General features: G+C 40.5%; 1 protein-coding gene across 5 annotated transcripts in view; it reads left to right on the forward strand.

Annotated features, from left to right (window-relative positions):
* Nucleotides 1-16,331, forward strand: part of FANCD2 (FA complementation group D2) — a 58,226-nt gene that overhangs the window by 27,312 nt on the left and 14,583 nt on the right. For 4 of the 5 annotated variants that reach the window (XM_041763506.1, XM_041763501.1, XM_041763502.1 and 1 more), the window contains exons 20-32: nt 360-417; nt 1,290-1,409; nt 2,048-2,121; nt 2,389-2,535; nt 3,304-3,404; nt 3,833-3,948; nt 5,378-5,486; nt 6,546-6,656; nt 6,910-7,022; nt 7,994-8,137; nt 11,269-11,385; nt 12,910-13,038; nt 13,405-13,523. In XM_041763506.1, coding sequence (XP_041619440.1) covers nt 360-417; nt 1,290-1,409; nt 2,048-2,121; nt 2,389-2,535; nt 3,304-3,404; nt 3,833-3,948; nt 5,378-5,486; nt 6,546-6,656; nt 6,910-7,022; nt 7,994-8,137; nt 11,269-11,385; nt 12,910-13,038; nt 13,405-13,523 — 1,458 coding nt within the window. The remainder of the gene's footprint in view (nt 1-359; nt 418-1,289; nt 1,410-2,047; nt 2,122-2,388; nt 2,536-3,303; nt 3,405-3,832; nt 3,949-5,377; nt 5,487-6,545; nt 6,657-6,909; nt 7,023-7,993; nt 8,138-11,268; nt 11,386-12,909; nt 13,039-13,404; nt 13,524-16,331) is intronic. The other variant, XM_041763505.1, reaches the window with a different exon arrangement.

A 16,331-nucleotide genomic window follows, 5' to 3' on the forward strand; every position in this document is an offset into this window, starting at 1 on the left:
ATTTGTTAGGAATTCCTGGGACCTCAGGAGACATTCTTAGAATTGGCATTAGTAATTCGTGGAGGCTACATAGTGTACTGGTTAAGAGTTCATTTTTTAGAGCCATACCACTTGAGAGCATTAAATGCTTAGAGCGGTGCCCAGTGCTTGTTCTTAGGTTATTACTAATTTAGTGTGCACTGAAAAAAAACTAAGATCTGCATTGTTTGCTCTAATCCACATTCTGTATATAAATAGTCCTCTGTGCCTTCATGCACTTTTATCTCCACCCACATCCCAGGGATGGCAGGATTCGTACACCTATTGCCAGTTCTTACAAAATATTGTAAAAGTGAAGCTAAAATTCCTTATTTTTAAAGTAGATCTTCAAATTTGACCCAAGGGAGAACAGACCTGAGCAATGAAGAGTACACACAGGTGAGTTCTTATAATGTAGTTGGATATGATTATGAATAAATGAGGAATTGCATCTGTTCACTGTCAGTTTACCAGAAAGAGTGCTTTTTTTTTTTTCCTCCAAAATATGTTTTCCTGAATTAATGGCTTTTGTGATTTGTACCACTCTTATGGCACCTAGAATCTGATGGCATGGGTTACATTTATTTCTGTATTTATCTAACTTTCTTAATTAAGTTGTAAATTCCTATAGACCAAGAAAGTGAGCCATGTTCATAGCATAGCAAATAGCATAGGGACAAGTAAGTGTACAACTGGAGAATTAGAGATAAAGCTAGTTCAGAGGTAGAAAACAGAGTGCCGGGATCCCTGGGTGGCGCAGCGGTTTGGCGCCTGCCTTTGGCCCAGGGCGCGATCCTGGAGACCCGGGATCGAATCCCACATCGGGCTCCCGGAGCATGGAGCCTGCTTCTTCCTTCACCTGTGTCTCTGCCTCTCTCTCTCTCTCTCTGTGACTATCATAAATAAATAAATAAAAAAAAAAAAAAAAAAAAAGAAAACAGAGTGCCTTCCTTGAATGTGAATCAAGATATTTTGACTTAATTTTTTACATAGCAGCAGTCTTGAAGGGTTTCTTAGCATAGATATGACATAATCAAAACTTTGCGATAGAAAAATTAATCCAGTTTTATATTTCTAATGAATTGGAGAAGAGTTATTAGAAAGAGTTGAGCTTGTCAGGAAGCTCAGGAAAACCTCAGGTGAGTGGTAGTCAGAGCTTTGCCAGTGAAATTGGAAGGAGAAACTTACTACTAAATGGGGTGAATGGTGTTTAGGAAATGTTGGCAGCCCAGTTGGCAGCCCAGTTTACTCTTTCTCTTTGGCTACTCCAGGTGACCTCCTTGCTGCAGTTGGTTCATTCCTGCAGTGAGCAGTCTCCCCAGGCCTCTGCACTTTATTATGATGAATTTGCTAATCTAATCCAAGGAGGAAAGCTGGCTCCAAAAGCCCTGGTAAGGCCCAGAATCTTTTCTTAAAGCAGTGAAGCAGGGAAAATGCTTTTTACTCCACATTCTTCAAGACCTTCTGTCTGTTACAGTGCAAAAATAGATCATCCTATGAGCTCTCCCATGTTCTAGTTGGGAAGGCTGTTCTGACTTGCCCTAACTCCAGCCTCACCGCTGAGGCCTCCTTCACATAATAACAATAGTAATAGTAACAGTGAGGATGATAATAGTATTGTTGATGATGTTGATAGCCACTATGTATTCTGTGCCAGGGACTGTGTTAAGCATTTTTCACGTGTTATATGTTTTCCACTTCATAATAATGGGGCACATAATATTGTTATTCTCTTCTTAGAAATGAGGAAACTGGGGCGTCTGGGTGTCTCAGTCAGTTAAGCTTCTACCTTTGGCTCAGGTCATGATCCCAGTGTCCTGGGATCAAGCCCTGCATCAGACTCTCTGCTCAGTGGGGAGGAGTCTACTTCTCCCTGTCTCCCTCCCCCTACTTGTGCTCTCCTCCTCTCTCTCTCTCTCTCAAATAAAATCTTTTTAAAAAAGAGAAATGAGGAAACTAAGGCTTAGAAAGACACCATGGCCTATACAGCCATGTATAGCCATTGTTTGTTTGTGCTTACTTTCTGAAGGAATGGGTTGGGCAGACCATCCTCAATGATTTCCAGGATGCCTTTGTGGTGGATTTCTGTGCTTCTCCAGAAAGGTAAGTACTGTAGACCCACTAACTTGATTGTACTGGTGAAGAAATTATGTCAGTAGTTGGTACAAACACTAGAAGACTCTTGACCTCTGCCAAGTCTTGCCCAGTCTTCTTTCTTCCCAACACCCCAGGTCCAGAATTGCTAAAAGCTTCCACTTGTTCTTTCTCTTTCTCATTTCTTCTCATAAGAGGGAAGATTGGTTTGTTCTAACGGATTCCCATGTGGACATGCATACTCTTGGGGCATCAAATTCTGGGTTCTCTCCACAGCGACTATCCATTTCCTGTGAAAGCTCTCTATGGACTAGAAGAATACAGTAGTCATGATGGGATTGTCATCAACCTCCTACCACTGATGTTCTCTCAGGACTTTGCAAAAGATGGGGGTAGAATGACTTCAAAGGAATCAGATCAAAAGTCAGTGTACTTTGTCTTTTCTAAAACTTCTGTTGTTGTTTTGAATGTTTATGGGGTATTCCACACTTTTTGCAGTCTGTTGAGAACTTGATGGAAAAGGGTTTCTGGGGTGCCTGGGTGGCTCAGTCGGTTAAGTGTCTGCCTTCAGCTCAGGTCATGATCCCAGGGTTTAGGGATTGAGCCCTGCATGGGGCTCCCTGCTTGGCAGGGGGTCTGCTTCTCTCTCTCTCTCTCTCTCTCTCTCTCTCTCTGCTGCTTGCCTTGCTCATGTTTCTCTTTCTCTCTCTCTTATTCTCTCTCACTTTCATTCTCAAATAAATAAATAAAATCTTTTAAAAGGGGAGGGGTTTCTCCTTAGGTGGTATTTGGAGGGATTAGCAAGGATGAGGCAGATTCCTTGTTTTTTCTTGGACCCTGTAGTTGGGGTTTGCATTGCCTCACGAAAGCCAACAACTCCGTGAGGCTGTTTGCGTTTCTGTTCCTTTCTCTCTCCAATTAACATACTTGTTTGCCTTTGCCACTCTCCCTCCCTCTTTCCATCTTATTTCTGCTTCTCGTAACTCACAGATAATCACTTTATTCAGCCCCTGCCTTCTTCCACGTTAGTTCATTGTTTATTTGTTGAGCATCCATTAAATTCCTTGACATATTTCTTAAAAGTAGACATTTATTTGGGGCAAAACTCTTTAATTATAAGGTTAGGCTCCCTATAAACATGTTCTAATATACTTATAAAGTATTATTTAGAAATGGATTTTTCCTTCCCAGAGTGGTGTCTCCGTTGTGCCTGGCTCCCTATTTCCGGTTACTGAGACTTTGTGTGGAGAGACAACATGATGGAAACTTGGAGGAGATTGATGGTTTATTAGGTATAGGATGAAGTTATCACATTCTTTCTTCTTTGTAACCTTTCTTTGATAATCTTAAGGAAGGAACAAACCAGTACATAGTGTATGTGGGAAGGAATTTTTTAACTTCACAGTGTAGAATAGCAGTAATAATTGAACTCCAAAGACAAAATAATACGTACAGATTTCTGTCATGTTGACAAATCAGTCATCATCATAGTTCCTCATTGCTTTCTGGCCCTCGCCTCTAGTTTTGCAAGTACTTCTTAATTATATTTAATTTTGCTACATGATTTGGCAGTAATTTTGAGACTAACCAAAGCTTGACTTTCAAATACAAGTTAAAGGGGAAAGTAAGTAGAAGGAGAGGTAGGTAGCTCTAGGGGTAGCATCCAGGTTCCATTGACTTGAAATAAAGAGAGTTAAAAATGTTTGTTCTTTTCTTTCAGATTGTCCTATATTCCTCACTGACCTGGAGCCAGGAGAGAGGCTGGAGTCTATGTCTGTTAAAGAGCATTCATTCATGTGTTCACTCATATTTCTCACTCTCAACTGGTTCCGAGAGGTAAGCAGAGTTAATAGAACATTTCACCTATTGTCTGTAGTTCTTCTTGAAACTATTTCTTGGTTCTCATGGGACTCAAAAGTCTCTACTAAGCACTAACCCTTATGTGCTTCTCCAGCTGTCATGTCCCATTTTCCCCCAGCTATATGTACATTTTGGTGTAGTCAAATCAGAATACTTAGAATTCACCTAATGTTGTTCATACTTTACTAGTTCAAGCCTTTTTGTTGTATTTTTCCTTTTGCCTGAAATAAACTCACCTCCTCCATTGTGAAAATGTGGTTCACCCTTGCATGGGTATGTGCTTCATTATTCGATTCAGTGAGATCAAGTGAGTGATGGTTTTCCCCTTCCTTTGGAATTTTTGTGCTTAGTGAAATCCTCGATAGTGAAACATGATGAAAACAACAGTAACATCTTATATTTATATCTCACTTCCTTTCTAATGCATATTATTTCTAAGAATGTTCACTGAAATTATCTCTTCTTATCCTCACAATTATAACGTAGGCAGGACAGGTATTATTATCCTTGTTTTACACCTATGCAGTCACAGATACAGAGAGTCCAAAGTCAGTAAAAATAATCAAGTACTTACATTGTGAAAAAACTGGGCTTTTTTTTTTTTTTTTTTTTTAAGATTTATTTATTCATGAGAGACACAGGGGAGTGGGGAGAGAGAGAGGCAGAGACACAGGCAGAGGGAGAAGCAAGCTTTCTGCAAGGAGCTTGACTTCATGTGGGACTCAATCCTGGATCCTGGGATCATGCCCTGAGCCAAAGGCCGACACTCAACCACTGAGCCGCCCAGGTGTCCCCTTATTTCTTTATTTACATTATTTAATCCATATAACAACTGCATTCTCATTTTATAGTTGAAGAGGTAAAAACTCAGAAAGGCTAATAATGACCTGGCTAGGGTCACACAGCTAGTAGCAGTGTAGGACTTGTTTCATCAAAGTGTATGCTCTCTAGTCACTATGCTATTCCACTTGTTACTTAATTAGAGATCAGTAGAACTAGGATTAAAAGTCAGATCTCCTGTATTGGCTCAGGGCTTTTCTTTCTTTCTTTTTTATTTTTTTAAAGATTTTATTTATTTATTCATGAGAGACACAGAGAGAGAGGCAGAGACACAGGCAAAGGGAGAAGCTGGTTCCCCTAAGGGAGTCCGATGTGGGACTTGATTCGTGAACCCCAGGATCACACCCTGAGCCGAAAGCAGAACTCAACTGCTGAGCCATACAGGCATCCCAACTCAGGGCTTTTCTATACCTCTGTAGCATCTTTCTGAGAACACCTTTACATTTATAGACTAAACTCACAGATCCTAGTGCTGAATAGCATTTTTTAGTTCTGGATAAATGATGCAAACAAGGTTAAAATTGGAACCATTCAAAGTATGAGAATACAATTTATACTTTTCCAGGTTGTAAATGCCTTTTGCCAGCAAACATCACCTGAGATGAAGGGGAAGGTGCTCACCCGATTAAAGCATATTGTGGAGCTTCAGAGAATCCTGGAAATGTACTTGGCAGGTAAGGAAAAGTGTCTTATTATGGTACCTTTGCTAGGATGGCAGTGAGGAGATAATTTCACTTTTAAGCCAAGCTCAATGATAGCCATCCCCTACTCATCTGGGATAAGAAAAAGTATGCTCAACAAGATTTTAAAAAATGTTCCTCTTTGCTTAAGAAAATAAAAAATAGCATTGGTTGAGCCTTTTATAAGGTAACTTTTCTTATTTAGATGTCAACCTTTCAGTGCCCTTTGCTTTCCTGAACATAGTTATGAACCAGGAGTAAAGCTGAAAGGTCTCTTAATACCTTCTGACCATTAAATAAACTTGTTTAAAGTGCTACGTAGATTCTCTGGGGAAAACATAGAGCCTCTATCAGGCCCTCATTTAAGTAATTGTGTGTAAAACAAACTTCTATGTGACCAAATATTAGTATCTTTAGATTTTAGGATCCCTGGGTGGCTCAGCGGTTTAGTCCCTGCCTTTGGCCCAGGGCGTGATCCTGAAGTCCCAGGATCGAGTCCCACATCACGCTCCCTGCCTAGAGCCTGCTTCTCCCTCTGCCTGTGTCTCTGTCTGCCTCTCTCTCTCTCTTTCTCTGTCTCTCATGAATAAATAAATAAAATCTTTAAAAATAATAATGATGATGTCTTCAGATTTTAAATAAGGGTTAATTTATTTTTAGTTCTTATCTGCTTGGATATTTTATATCATTATTTTTTTTTTTAAGATTTTCTTTCATTATTTATTCATGAGAGACACAGAGAGAGAGAGAGAGAGAGAGGCAGAGACATAGGCAGAGAGAGAAGCAGGCTCCATGCAGGGAGCCTGATGTGGGACTCGATCCCAGGACTTCAGGATCACACTCTGGGCCGAAGGCAGGTGTTAAACCACTGAGCCACCCAGGGATCCCCCAATATTTTATATCTTTAATGTCAGATAACTTGAATGTCTCCTATAGGCATTCAGCCATACTTGGTTCTGGAAGTTGATTTTTGACCAATCAGGTGATGCATTCTAAATCTAATAGTGCTGTGTGGTTGGTATACATTGAACTTCTGTCTCCTCTCTTTTCCAGTCACCCCAGACTATGTTCCTCCCCTTGCAAATTTTGACTTGGAAACTTTAGATGTAACACCTCCTACTACTGCTGCTATTTCAGCAAAAATCAGAAAACAAGGAAAGATAGGTATGTTTTTTTCTTATTATTCTGTGTCTCTGTAGGAGCTACACTGTGTTAACCTAACCAAGGCATCAGTAACTGGAGAGATGATGTCACTGAACTCCTTCTTTGGCATCGTTATAAAATGAACTATAATGTAGAGTTATAAAATTACCTTCTCTACCCCTAGGGAGTCTTCAGGGTGTTTCCTGAAGGCAGTGATATTTAACAAACATGATTATTGATTACTTGAGTCACTTTTCTGTTTTTGAAACAAAAGGAGGAAAGAAACGGAAAGCAGATGGCAGCAAAACATCCTCCCCTGATACACTTTCAAAGGAAGATAGTTCAGAATGTGACCCTACACCGTCTAATAGAAGCCAACTGGAAAAGGTACTGGAATAATGGGTTACCATGAAGGTGTGTGACAGCCAGTAAGATTAACAGGGGTCCAGAATCATCTCTGCATTTTACAGAGAGAAAAATTAGAGAAAAGAGAGGGAATGAATTCTCTTGGCTCTGGGGGCAGCGATCCTCCCAGTAGCAGAGTTAGGGTTAGACTCAGTCCTTATCACTAACACAAACTTTTTTCTAGTCATTTTCTTGAATGTGTCATTCCCTTTTTTATATTTCAACAGTACTTTGAATTCTTTCTTGTAGCATTTATCAGATTCTGTTTTAGGACATAGTTTTAGATGTACCTCTTTTAGCCTCTTTTGCCCTCTGATCCCAGATTATCAACTTCTCAGTGAATTGAGATAACATGAAATGTTTAGGACAATTTCTGATAATTAATAAACAGTAGTTCCTTTTTCCTGTAACTACCGATCACAGAGTAGGTTACATGTTTGTGATATTGCCTAAGCCACATGGACCCTAATTATTTCTGGTTTATAGCTACTGTTTATTGTATGTTATATATAGCTCCTATAATCTTCTAAAAACCAAGGATTGATAGTAATATCTATATTTAATAGGTAAGGAAACTAAGACCCAGAAAGGGTAAGTGGCTTGCCTAAGGTCACACAGTCAATAAGGCTTGAGCAAGGATTTGAAGTCAGACCTTTCTGGTACCAAAGCTCATCATTTTCTGTACCATGCCATAATACCTTTGTTTGTCTAGTAGTTCATTCCTAAATGGAAGCCAACCAAAGGTCTTAGTATGTGACCCATATCCCAATTTTAAATTAGGTGCTTTTGTCTCAGGAATACTTAGGGACTTTGGTGAAAGGAAGGTGGTGATTAGCTAAAAAAGTAACTTTTGCATAAAATGAATGCGTAATTATAGTTTGAAGTCTTCATGAAAAATCAGGCTAATATGGAAGCCTTATTTATTCTGTTGTTTGCTGCTGCTTTCTGTCCAGGAGTTCAAAGGGAAAGAAGAAAGGACATCAGTGTCACTACAGAATTACCATGCTTTTTTCCGAGAACTGGACATTGAGGTCTTCTCTATTCTGCATTGTGGGCTTGTGACCAAGTTCATCTTAGATACTGAAATGCACACTGAAGTAAGTGACAGAGCTGAGATTCTAGAATTTAATCTTGTTTCAGAAAATTTCTCAGCTCAGGGTACCTGGGTGGAACAGTTGGTTAACCATCCGAGTCTTGGTTTCAGCTTGGGTTGCAATCTGAAGGTTTTGAAATGGAGCCCTGTTGTCAGACTCAGGAGTCTGCTTGGGGTTCTTTCTCCCTCTCCCCACCCCTCCCATTCATGCTTGCACATGCGTGCACACATGTGCATGCTCTCTCTCTCTCTCTCTCTCTCTCTCTCTAAGTAAATCTTTTTTTCCTTTCTTTTTTTTTAAGATTTTATTTATTTATTCATGGGAAACACAGAGTGAGAGAGAGAGGCAGAGATATAGGCAGAGGGAAAAGCAGGTTCCATGCAGGGAGCCCGATGTGGGACTTGATCCTGGGACTCCAGGATCACACCCTGGGCGGAAGGCAGATGTTAAACCACTGAGCCACCCAGGGATCCCCCTAAGTAAATAAATCTTAAAAAAAAAAAATGTCAGCTCTGTTCTTATTTTAAAAAGAGCACCGTGGCACTGAGAGAAGGTGGACTCTGGCTTCCAAAGGTTTTATATATAGTGAAAGTAAATGAATAATCATCCTCATAATCTTTTATTTAAGGTAAACAACCTAATTCATTAATTAGTTTATTTATTTTTTTTTTTTAATTTTTTTTTTATTTATTTATGATAGTCACAGAGAGAGAGAGAGAGAGGGAGAGAGGCAGAGACACAGGCAGAGGGAGAAGCAGGCTCCATGCACCGGGAGCCCGACGTGGGATTCGATCCCGGGTCTCCAGGATCGCGCCCTGGGCCAAAGGCAGGCGCTAAACCGCTGCGCCACCCAGGGATCCCCAATTAGTTTATTTTTAAAGTAAGCTCTAGGCCCATTGTGGGGCTTGAACTCATGACCTTGAGATCAAGAGTCACATGCTCGAGATGCCTGGGTTGCTCAGTGGTTGAGCATCTGCCTTCGGCTCGGACGTGATCCTGGAGTCCTGGGATCAAGTCCCATATTGGGCTCCCTGAACGGAGCCTGCTTCTTTCTCTGCCTATGTCTCTGCCTCTCTCTGTCTCTGTGTCTCTCATGAATAAATAAATGAAATCTTTTTTTTTTTTTTTTTTTTTTAAAGGGGGGCAGCCTGGGTGGCTTAGCAGTTTAGCAACACCTTCGGCCCAGAGCGTGATCCTGGAGACCCGGGTTCCCTGCATGGAGCCTGCTTCTCCCTCTGCCTATCTCTCCTCTCTGTATGTTCTCATGAATAAATAAAATTAAAAAGAAAAGAGTTACATGCTGTATCAACCCTCATCATCTTGATGTTTATAAATCTAAGCTTGGTTGTTTTTTTTGTTTGTTTGTTTGTTTTAAGATTTTATTTATTTTTTTGAGACAGAGAGCACAAGCGGGGAAGAGGGTACAAAGGGAGAGGGAGAAGCAGGGAGTCTTGACATGGGGCTTGACCCCAGGACCCTGAGATCATGACCTGAGCCAAAGGCAGATGTTTAACCAACTGAGCCACCCCAGGTGCCCCTAAATCTAAGTTTTTTTACAATCTGTTAGACATTATGAAAGATCATGCTAATGATGTGATCCTTATCTTAGGTTACTACTAATAGGCTATTTAGATTACTCTTGCAGAGAAGCACTGTTCCGGTTTATAAAGGTTAATACTGTTTTCACTGTTTAATGACGTTTGTTCAGCGTTCATCAGATGCTTATCCAGGCCTTTTTTATGTGTGCCACTAATCCAGACATTGGCAATACAGTAGTGCATACAGCATGATGCTAGCTTTCATATAGCTCATAACCTAATAAAGGAAGCAGACATAACTAGCAATATGTGCTGTATTAAAGGTCTGAACCAAGTACCAGTGAAACTCTGAGGAGAGAATGGTATTTATAATGAAATTGGAAGTAGACCACATTTTCAGAAAAGGTAACTTTTGATACGGGATTTCATGAGAGTAGTTTCTCCAGGTTAAAAAAATATAGGGGCACCTGGCTGGCTCATTTGTTAAAGCAGACAACTCTTGATCTTCTGGTTCTAAGCTCAAGCCCCCATGTTGGGCCTAGAGCTTACTTTAAAAAAAATAGCGTAGGGAGATGGGGTAACTGGATGATGGACGTTAAGGAGAGCAAGTGATGTAATGAGTGCTGGATATTATTTATATAAGACTGATGAATCACTGAATTCTACCTCTGAAACTAATAATATATATATACGTTAATTAATTGAATTTAAATTTAAAAAAATCTTGTAGAAAGAAAAATAAAATAAAAAAACTAAAAAGACAAGTATCATGGAATTTACCATAGATTTTTTTTAAAATTTTTTTTTAAATTTTTTATTTATTTATGATAGTCACAGACAGAGAGAGAGGCAGAGATACAGGCAGAGGGAGAAACAGGCTCCATGCAGTGGGAGCCTGATGTGGGATTCGATCCCGGGTCTCCAGGATCGCGCCCTGGGCCAAAGGCAAGCGCCAAACCACTGCGCCACCCAGGGATCCCCCTTACCATAGATTTTTATAAGAATTTAAGCTCCTTCACAGTATAGACAGTATCTACCCCCCATCCAACCCCAGTTCTACATCAGCTTAGAGATTCTCCATAAATGTTCTTTTGCATGAACAGTTTGAAATGAGATTGTATTTGGCTCATTCTGCTTCTAGTAGTGTTATACCTTTATAGGGACCCAGCACAGAGTTAATAGTAGCAAAACATTAAGGGAAAGAAAATATGAAAGGATTATTTAATGAACAGAGAAAAATGAATTTCCCTTGAATTAGTCGTTTTTTAACCCAGGGTACTTAGGAAATGCACCTTGAGTCCACAGCTAGAAGGATACAGAGAGACATTTACTTCTAGAGAAAAAAAGTATGTCTTCTAAAACTATACTCCCTTGGATCCCTATTTTAATAATTTGAAATTTGTTTTACTTTGGGAATGCTTGACTTTTTGATTTGTTGACAGTACAACAGCCATTTATATGAAGTGGGGAAATTTCCCCCTTTTTTTGAAACGATCAGATTCTTGAGCCATTGGGAAGAGTAAACATGAAATGTGTTCCTCCAAAAAGATGGCTAGGACATGCTTGGAGTTATCCTTTCTTTCCTCTTTGTGACAGGCTACAGAAGTTGTGCAACTCCAGCCCCCTGAGCTGCTTTTCTTGCTGGAAGATCTCTCCCAGAAACTGGAGAATATGCTGACACCTTCTGTTGCCAAGAGAATCCCCTTCCTCAAGGTTGGTATAGGCAGAAGCATAAGCCCTTGCCTTAATGAATAACTTGTACCTTTCTCTGGCATTGTGTTGGGTCACTGGAGTAAGCATGGTGGCAGCCTCATTTCCAGAGCCTACTCACTGTGCTTTAGAAAGGAACTCTGGGGCACCTGGGTGGCTAAGTGGTTGGGCGTTTGCCCTCAGCTCAGGGCCTGATCCAAGGTCTGGGGATTGAGTTCTGCATTGGGCTCCCTCTGAGGAGTCTGCTTCTCCTTCTGTGTCTCTGCCTCTCTTTCTGTATATCTCATGAATAAATAAATAAAATCTTAAAAAGAGAGAGAGAGAGGAACTCTGAAACAGAGAAATAAAAAAGCTACCCCAAACAGGATATATATTTCTAAATGCCCTGATATATATTTCTAAATCCTGTTCTTTACTTGGATTTTGCTTTTATTTATTTATTTACTTAAATTTTTATTTATTTATGATAGTCACACACACAGAGAGGCAGAGACACAGGCAGAGGGAGAAGCAGGCTCCATGCGGGGAGCCCGATGTGGGATTCGATCCCGGGTCTCCAGGATCGCGCCGTGGGCCAACGGCAGGCGCTAAACCACTGCGCCACCGGGGATCCCGGGATTTTGCTTTTAAAAGCCTGCCAGGGGTGCCTGGGTGGCTCAGGGGGTTCGGTGTCTGCCTTTGGCTCAGGTCATGATCTCAAGGTCCTGGGATCAAGCTCCACATCGGGCTCCCTGCTCAAGGGGTAGTCTGCTTGTCCTTCCCCCTCTGCTCCTCTCCCTGTTCTCTCTCCTTCTTTCCCAAATAAATAAATAAAACTTAAAAAAAAAAAAAAAAGGGATCCCTGGGTGGCGCAGCAGTTTGGCGCCTACCTTTGGCCCAGGGCGCGATCCTGGAGACCTCGGATCGAATCCCACGTCGGGCTCCCTGCATGGAGCCTGCTTCTCCCTCTGCCTGTGTCTCTGCCCCTCTCTCTCTCTCTCTCTGTGTGACTATCATGAATAAATAAATAAAATCTTTAAAAAAAAAAAAAAAAAAGCCTCCCAAACTTAGCCTATGCCCAAGCCTCAGTGTAGTAGTAGTTGGCTATCTAGAGAAGGCCAGAACTTCACATGTGTCTATAGTGTACAAATGTACACATAGCATCTGGTGAAGCAGTTGGATGATACTAGCAACAAAACATAAAGGTTTTAGGTGTAAACATTTAAACAATATATCCAGTTATTTGATTTTTTGTTTGTCCTCATCAGTTGCTCAATGTTCTTACCACCTAGGTGATATCTATTTTTGTATGAGCTTTATCTCATTAGTAATTACAGGTTTGTACTTCTCACTCAAACATTGTACTCTATAAAAGCCAATGTCTTGGTGATTCGAAGATGGGACAAGATCCCTCTGTCAGAATAGAGTTTTAGGCAAGCAACCAGCTCCTATCTTGTGATACCATTCTGACTAAACTCCTTAACAAACTCTTAGTTTTAGAGAAGCTATCCAGCAGTTTCTTCCACAGTAACTCTGAATTTATTACAGACTAAAGGAAACCGGAATATTGGATTCTCACATCTCCATCAGAGATCTGCCCAAGAAGTTGCTCATAGTATTGTTCAACTGCTGACTCCAATGTGTAACCATCTGGAGAACATTCACAACTATTTTCAGGTCAGCAGCCTATCTTATCATTATAGAAATTTAGAAATTACTGGGGCACCTGGGTGGCTTAGTTAAGTGTCTGACTCTTGATTTCTGATCTGGTCATGATCTCGTGGATCCTGGGGATCGGCCTGTGTAGGGCACTGTGCTTGGCAGGAAATCTGAAGATTCTCTCCCTCTGCCCCTCCCCTAGCTCGCTTGCACTTGTGCGCTCTTTCTCAAATGAATAAATAAATCTTAAAAAAAATAATTTAGAAATTACTAAGTGAACAAGATATTTCATTTTGACTGAGAAATATTGAAGGAAAATATTGAAGGAAAATATTGAAGGAAAAATGCCAAAACAACTCTCTTAAAAACATTTTTCCTTTTCAGTGCTTAGCTGCTGAAAATCAAGGTGTAGTTGATGGCCCAAGAACAAAAGTTGAGGAGTACCACATGATGTCGTCATGCTATCAGAGGCTGCTACAGATTTTTCATGGGCTTTTTGCTTGGTGAGTAAGTGGCAGATAGTAGGTAGAAATAATCAAGTATGCACTTGTTTTATTTGACAGTCACCAGGGCACTGAGGCAGAGAAAAGAAGAAAAGGGCTTCAAAAGTCTTCTGTATATATGGTACTTGGAGTTGTTTTTGGAGTGTTTTTATCTGCATCATTTCATTTTATCTTGTACACTCTGTGTCTTATATGACCACGATTAACTATTTGAAAATTAGGTGAATAGATATTGGCTAATCTGTAACAGATCTAGTCATCTGATTCTTAGCCAGCTTTGCTGGCAGCCTTTCTATAATAACATTGGAGGGACTGTTACTTAAGAAGTTGTTACTGGGGCACCTGACTGGCTCGTGGTGGAGCATGAGACTCTTGATCTCAGGGCTGTGAGTTGGAGCCCAACATTGGGTGTATTCTCTAGATTACTTCAAAATAAAATCTAGGCAGCCCAGGTGGCTCAGTGGTTTACTGCCGCCTCCAGCCCAGGGCCTGATCCTAGAGACCCAAGATCAAGTCCCACGTCAGGCTCCCTGCATGGACCTCCTCCTCCCTCGGCCTGTGTCTCTGCTTCTGTGTGTGTGTGTGTGTGTGTGTGTGTGTGTGTGTGTCTCATGAATAAATAAATAAAATCTTAAAAATCTTAGAAAAGAATGTTAACTGAACAATTTGTGGATAAATTCCAGGTTATATGTTAAAGAGCTGAATACATTTTGAGCTGGGATATTTAAAGATATTTTGTGGAAGCAATGGGACTTCATAGGGCCCTGACGGATAGATGGCCTTTTGGGAGGTAAAGAAAGGGGCTGGAAAAAAAAGAAAAAAAGGGGGACTAGAAGGCACAGCATGAATGAAAGTAGAAATGAGGGAGATGTGTCCCTTAAATGCTTATGTTCCTCAAGGCTGGGCCCTGGCTCCTCCTCCTGTTATACAGGTTTTCTGGGCATTCTCACCCAAGCTTAAATTTGTGCTGAAATTTATCTTCGGAGCTACTGGCATTTATATCCAGCTGCCTACTCAGCACTTCCTTAGGTGTGTCCTTGACACTTCAGACACATCACATCCAAAATGGAATGTATCATCCTCACTGCTGCTCCTTTGGCTTTGCCACTGGTATGTAAATGGTACCACCAGTGTCTGAGCCAGAAACCAGCAGTTCTTCTTTGTCCCTTTCTCTACCCACTACATTTTCTCTCTCCCACATCGAATCACCAAATCCTATTAATTTTATCTTTTAAATAACTTCTAAATAGCCTGTTCCTCTCCTGCTGCACTGCTTTGAGACTCCCCTCATTCCTTGCCTGGACTAGATGAGTTTTATAGTTTCCAGTTGCCCTCCCTCAGTCCTTTCTTCACACAGCAGTCAATGGTCTTCCCAATGCAAAGTCAGTCTTATTCTATCCCAGCTTTGGTTCTAGCTGTCCTTAGATTTTTCTTGAGCTCAAACTTTTTACCTAGCTTCTAAGGCCTTTTGTTATCTCACACCTGCTCTTCCACTCATAGTCTTACATTCTGCCCTCCAGCTATGTTGAATTAATTTCAGTACTCTATATTGCTTTCACTGAAAGACTTTTCATACATCTTCATTCTTCTACCTGGATCTGCTTCTTTATCACCAGTTTTTCTAACTTATCTTTGAGAACTGGATTTAAACTTCAACTCCTCAGGAGCATCTTCTCTGACCTGTAGGGACAGGTAAGCCTCCTACCTACCCCTCTAACTCCCTGTTTCTCCTAATACTCTGATATCTTCTTACAATAAGACTTACCACATTTTATTGTAATTACTTGTTCATCTGTCTTCTTTGCTAGACCATGAGCTTCATGGGAGCTACAACCAATCATTATTGTATCCCCAGTACTTAAAAATAGTGCCTGGCAAGAGATTTGATCAGACACCTCATCAAAGAGATACGATGGCAAATAAATACATGCAAAGATGTTTAATAGTATTAGTTATTAAGGAATTCCAAGTTAAAATTACAGCATGGCTAAATCATAAAGAATTACCTGACCATATTGGTGAGGACATGGGACACCTGGAACTCTCATATGCTGCTGGTGGACATGTAAAATGGTGCACACACTTTTATTTTTTGTTTTTGTTTTTAAACATTTATTTATTTATTCATGAGAGACACACAGAGAGAGGCAGAAACAGGCAGAGAGAGAAGCAGACTCCATGCAGGAAGCCCCATGCGGGACTCGATTCTGAGATTCCAGGATCACGCCTGGAGCCAAAGGCAGACGCTCAACCACTGAGCCACCTAGGCATCCCGGTGCACACACTTTTGAAACGGTTTACCATTTCCTTAAGAAGTTAAACATACACTTACCGTACAACATAGCCATTCTACTAGGTATTTACTCAAGAGAAATGAAAGCATATGTCTATACAAAATCTTATGCATGAATGTTTATAGCAGCTTTATTTGTAATAATCCCAAACTAGAAACAAATGTCTATCAACTAGTAAATGTATAAACAGATTTTCTTATGATGAAATACTATACACAGCAATATAGATGAAGAGAAGAATTATACTGAATAGAAAGCAAGATTGTATGAGTACATAGCATTTGATTCCACTTACAGAGAACTCTAAGAAAAAAACATTTAACTTCATAGTGATGAAAACAGATCAGTGGCTGCCTATCACTGGGCAGAAAGATGGAGTGAAGGATGGATTTGAAAGAATATAAGGAAACTCCTGGGCGTAGTGGTATGTTCATTATTTCCATTGCAGTGATTATTTTGTGGGTTTATATTATGCCACCTGATCAAACTGATAAACATTTTAAATACATGCAGT

Source organism: Vulpes lagopus, chromosome 7, assembly GCF_018345385.1.
Source record: "Vulpes lagopus strain Blue_001 chromosome 7, ASM1834538v1, whole genome shotgun sequence".
Taxonomy (NCBI): domain Eukaryota; kingdom Metazoa; phylum Chordata; class Mammalia; order Carnivora; family Canidae; genus Vulpes; species Vulpes lagopus.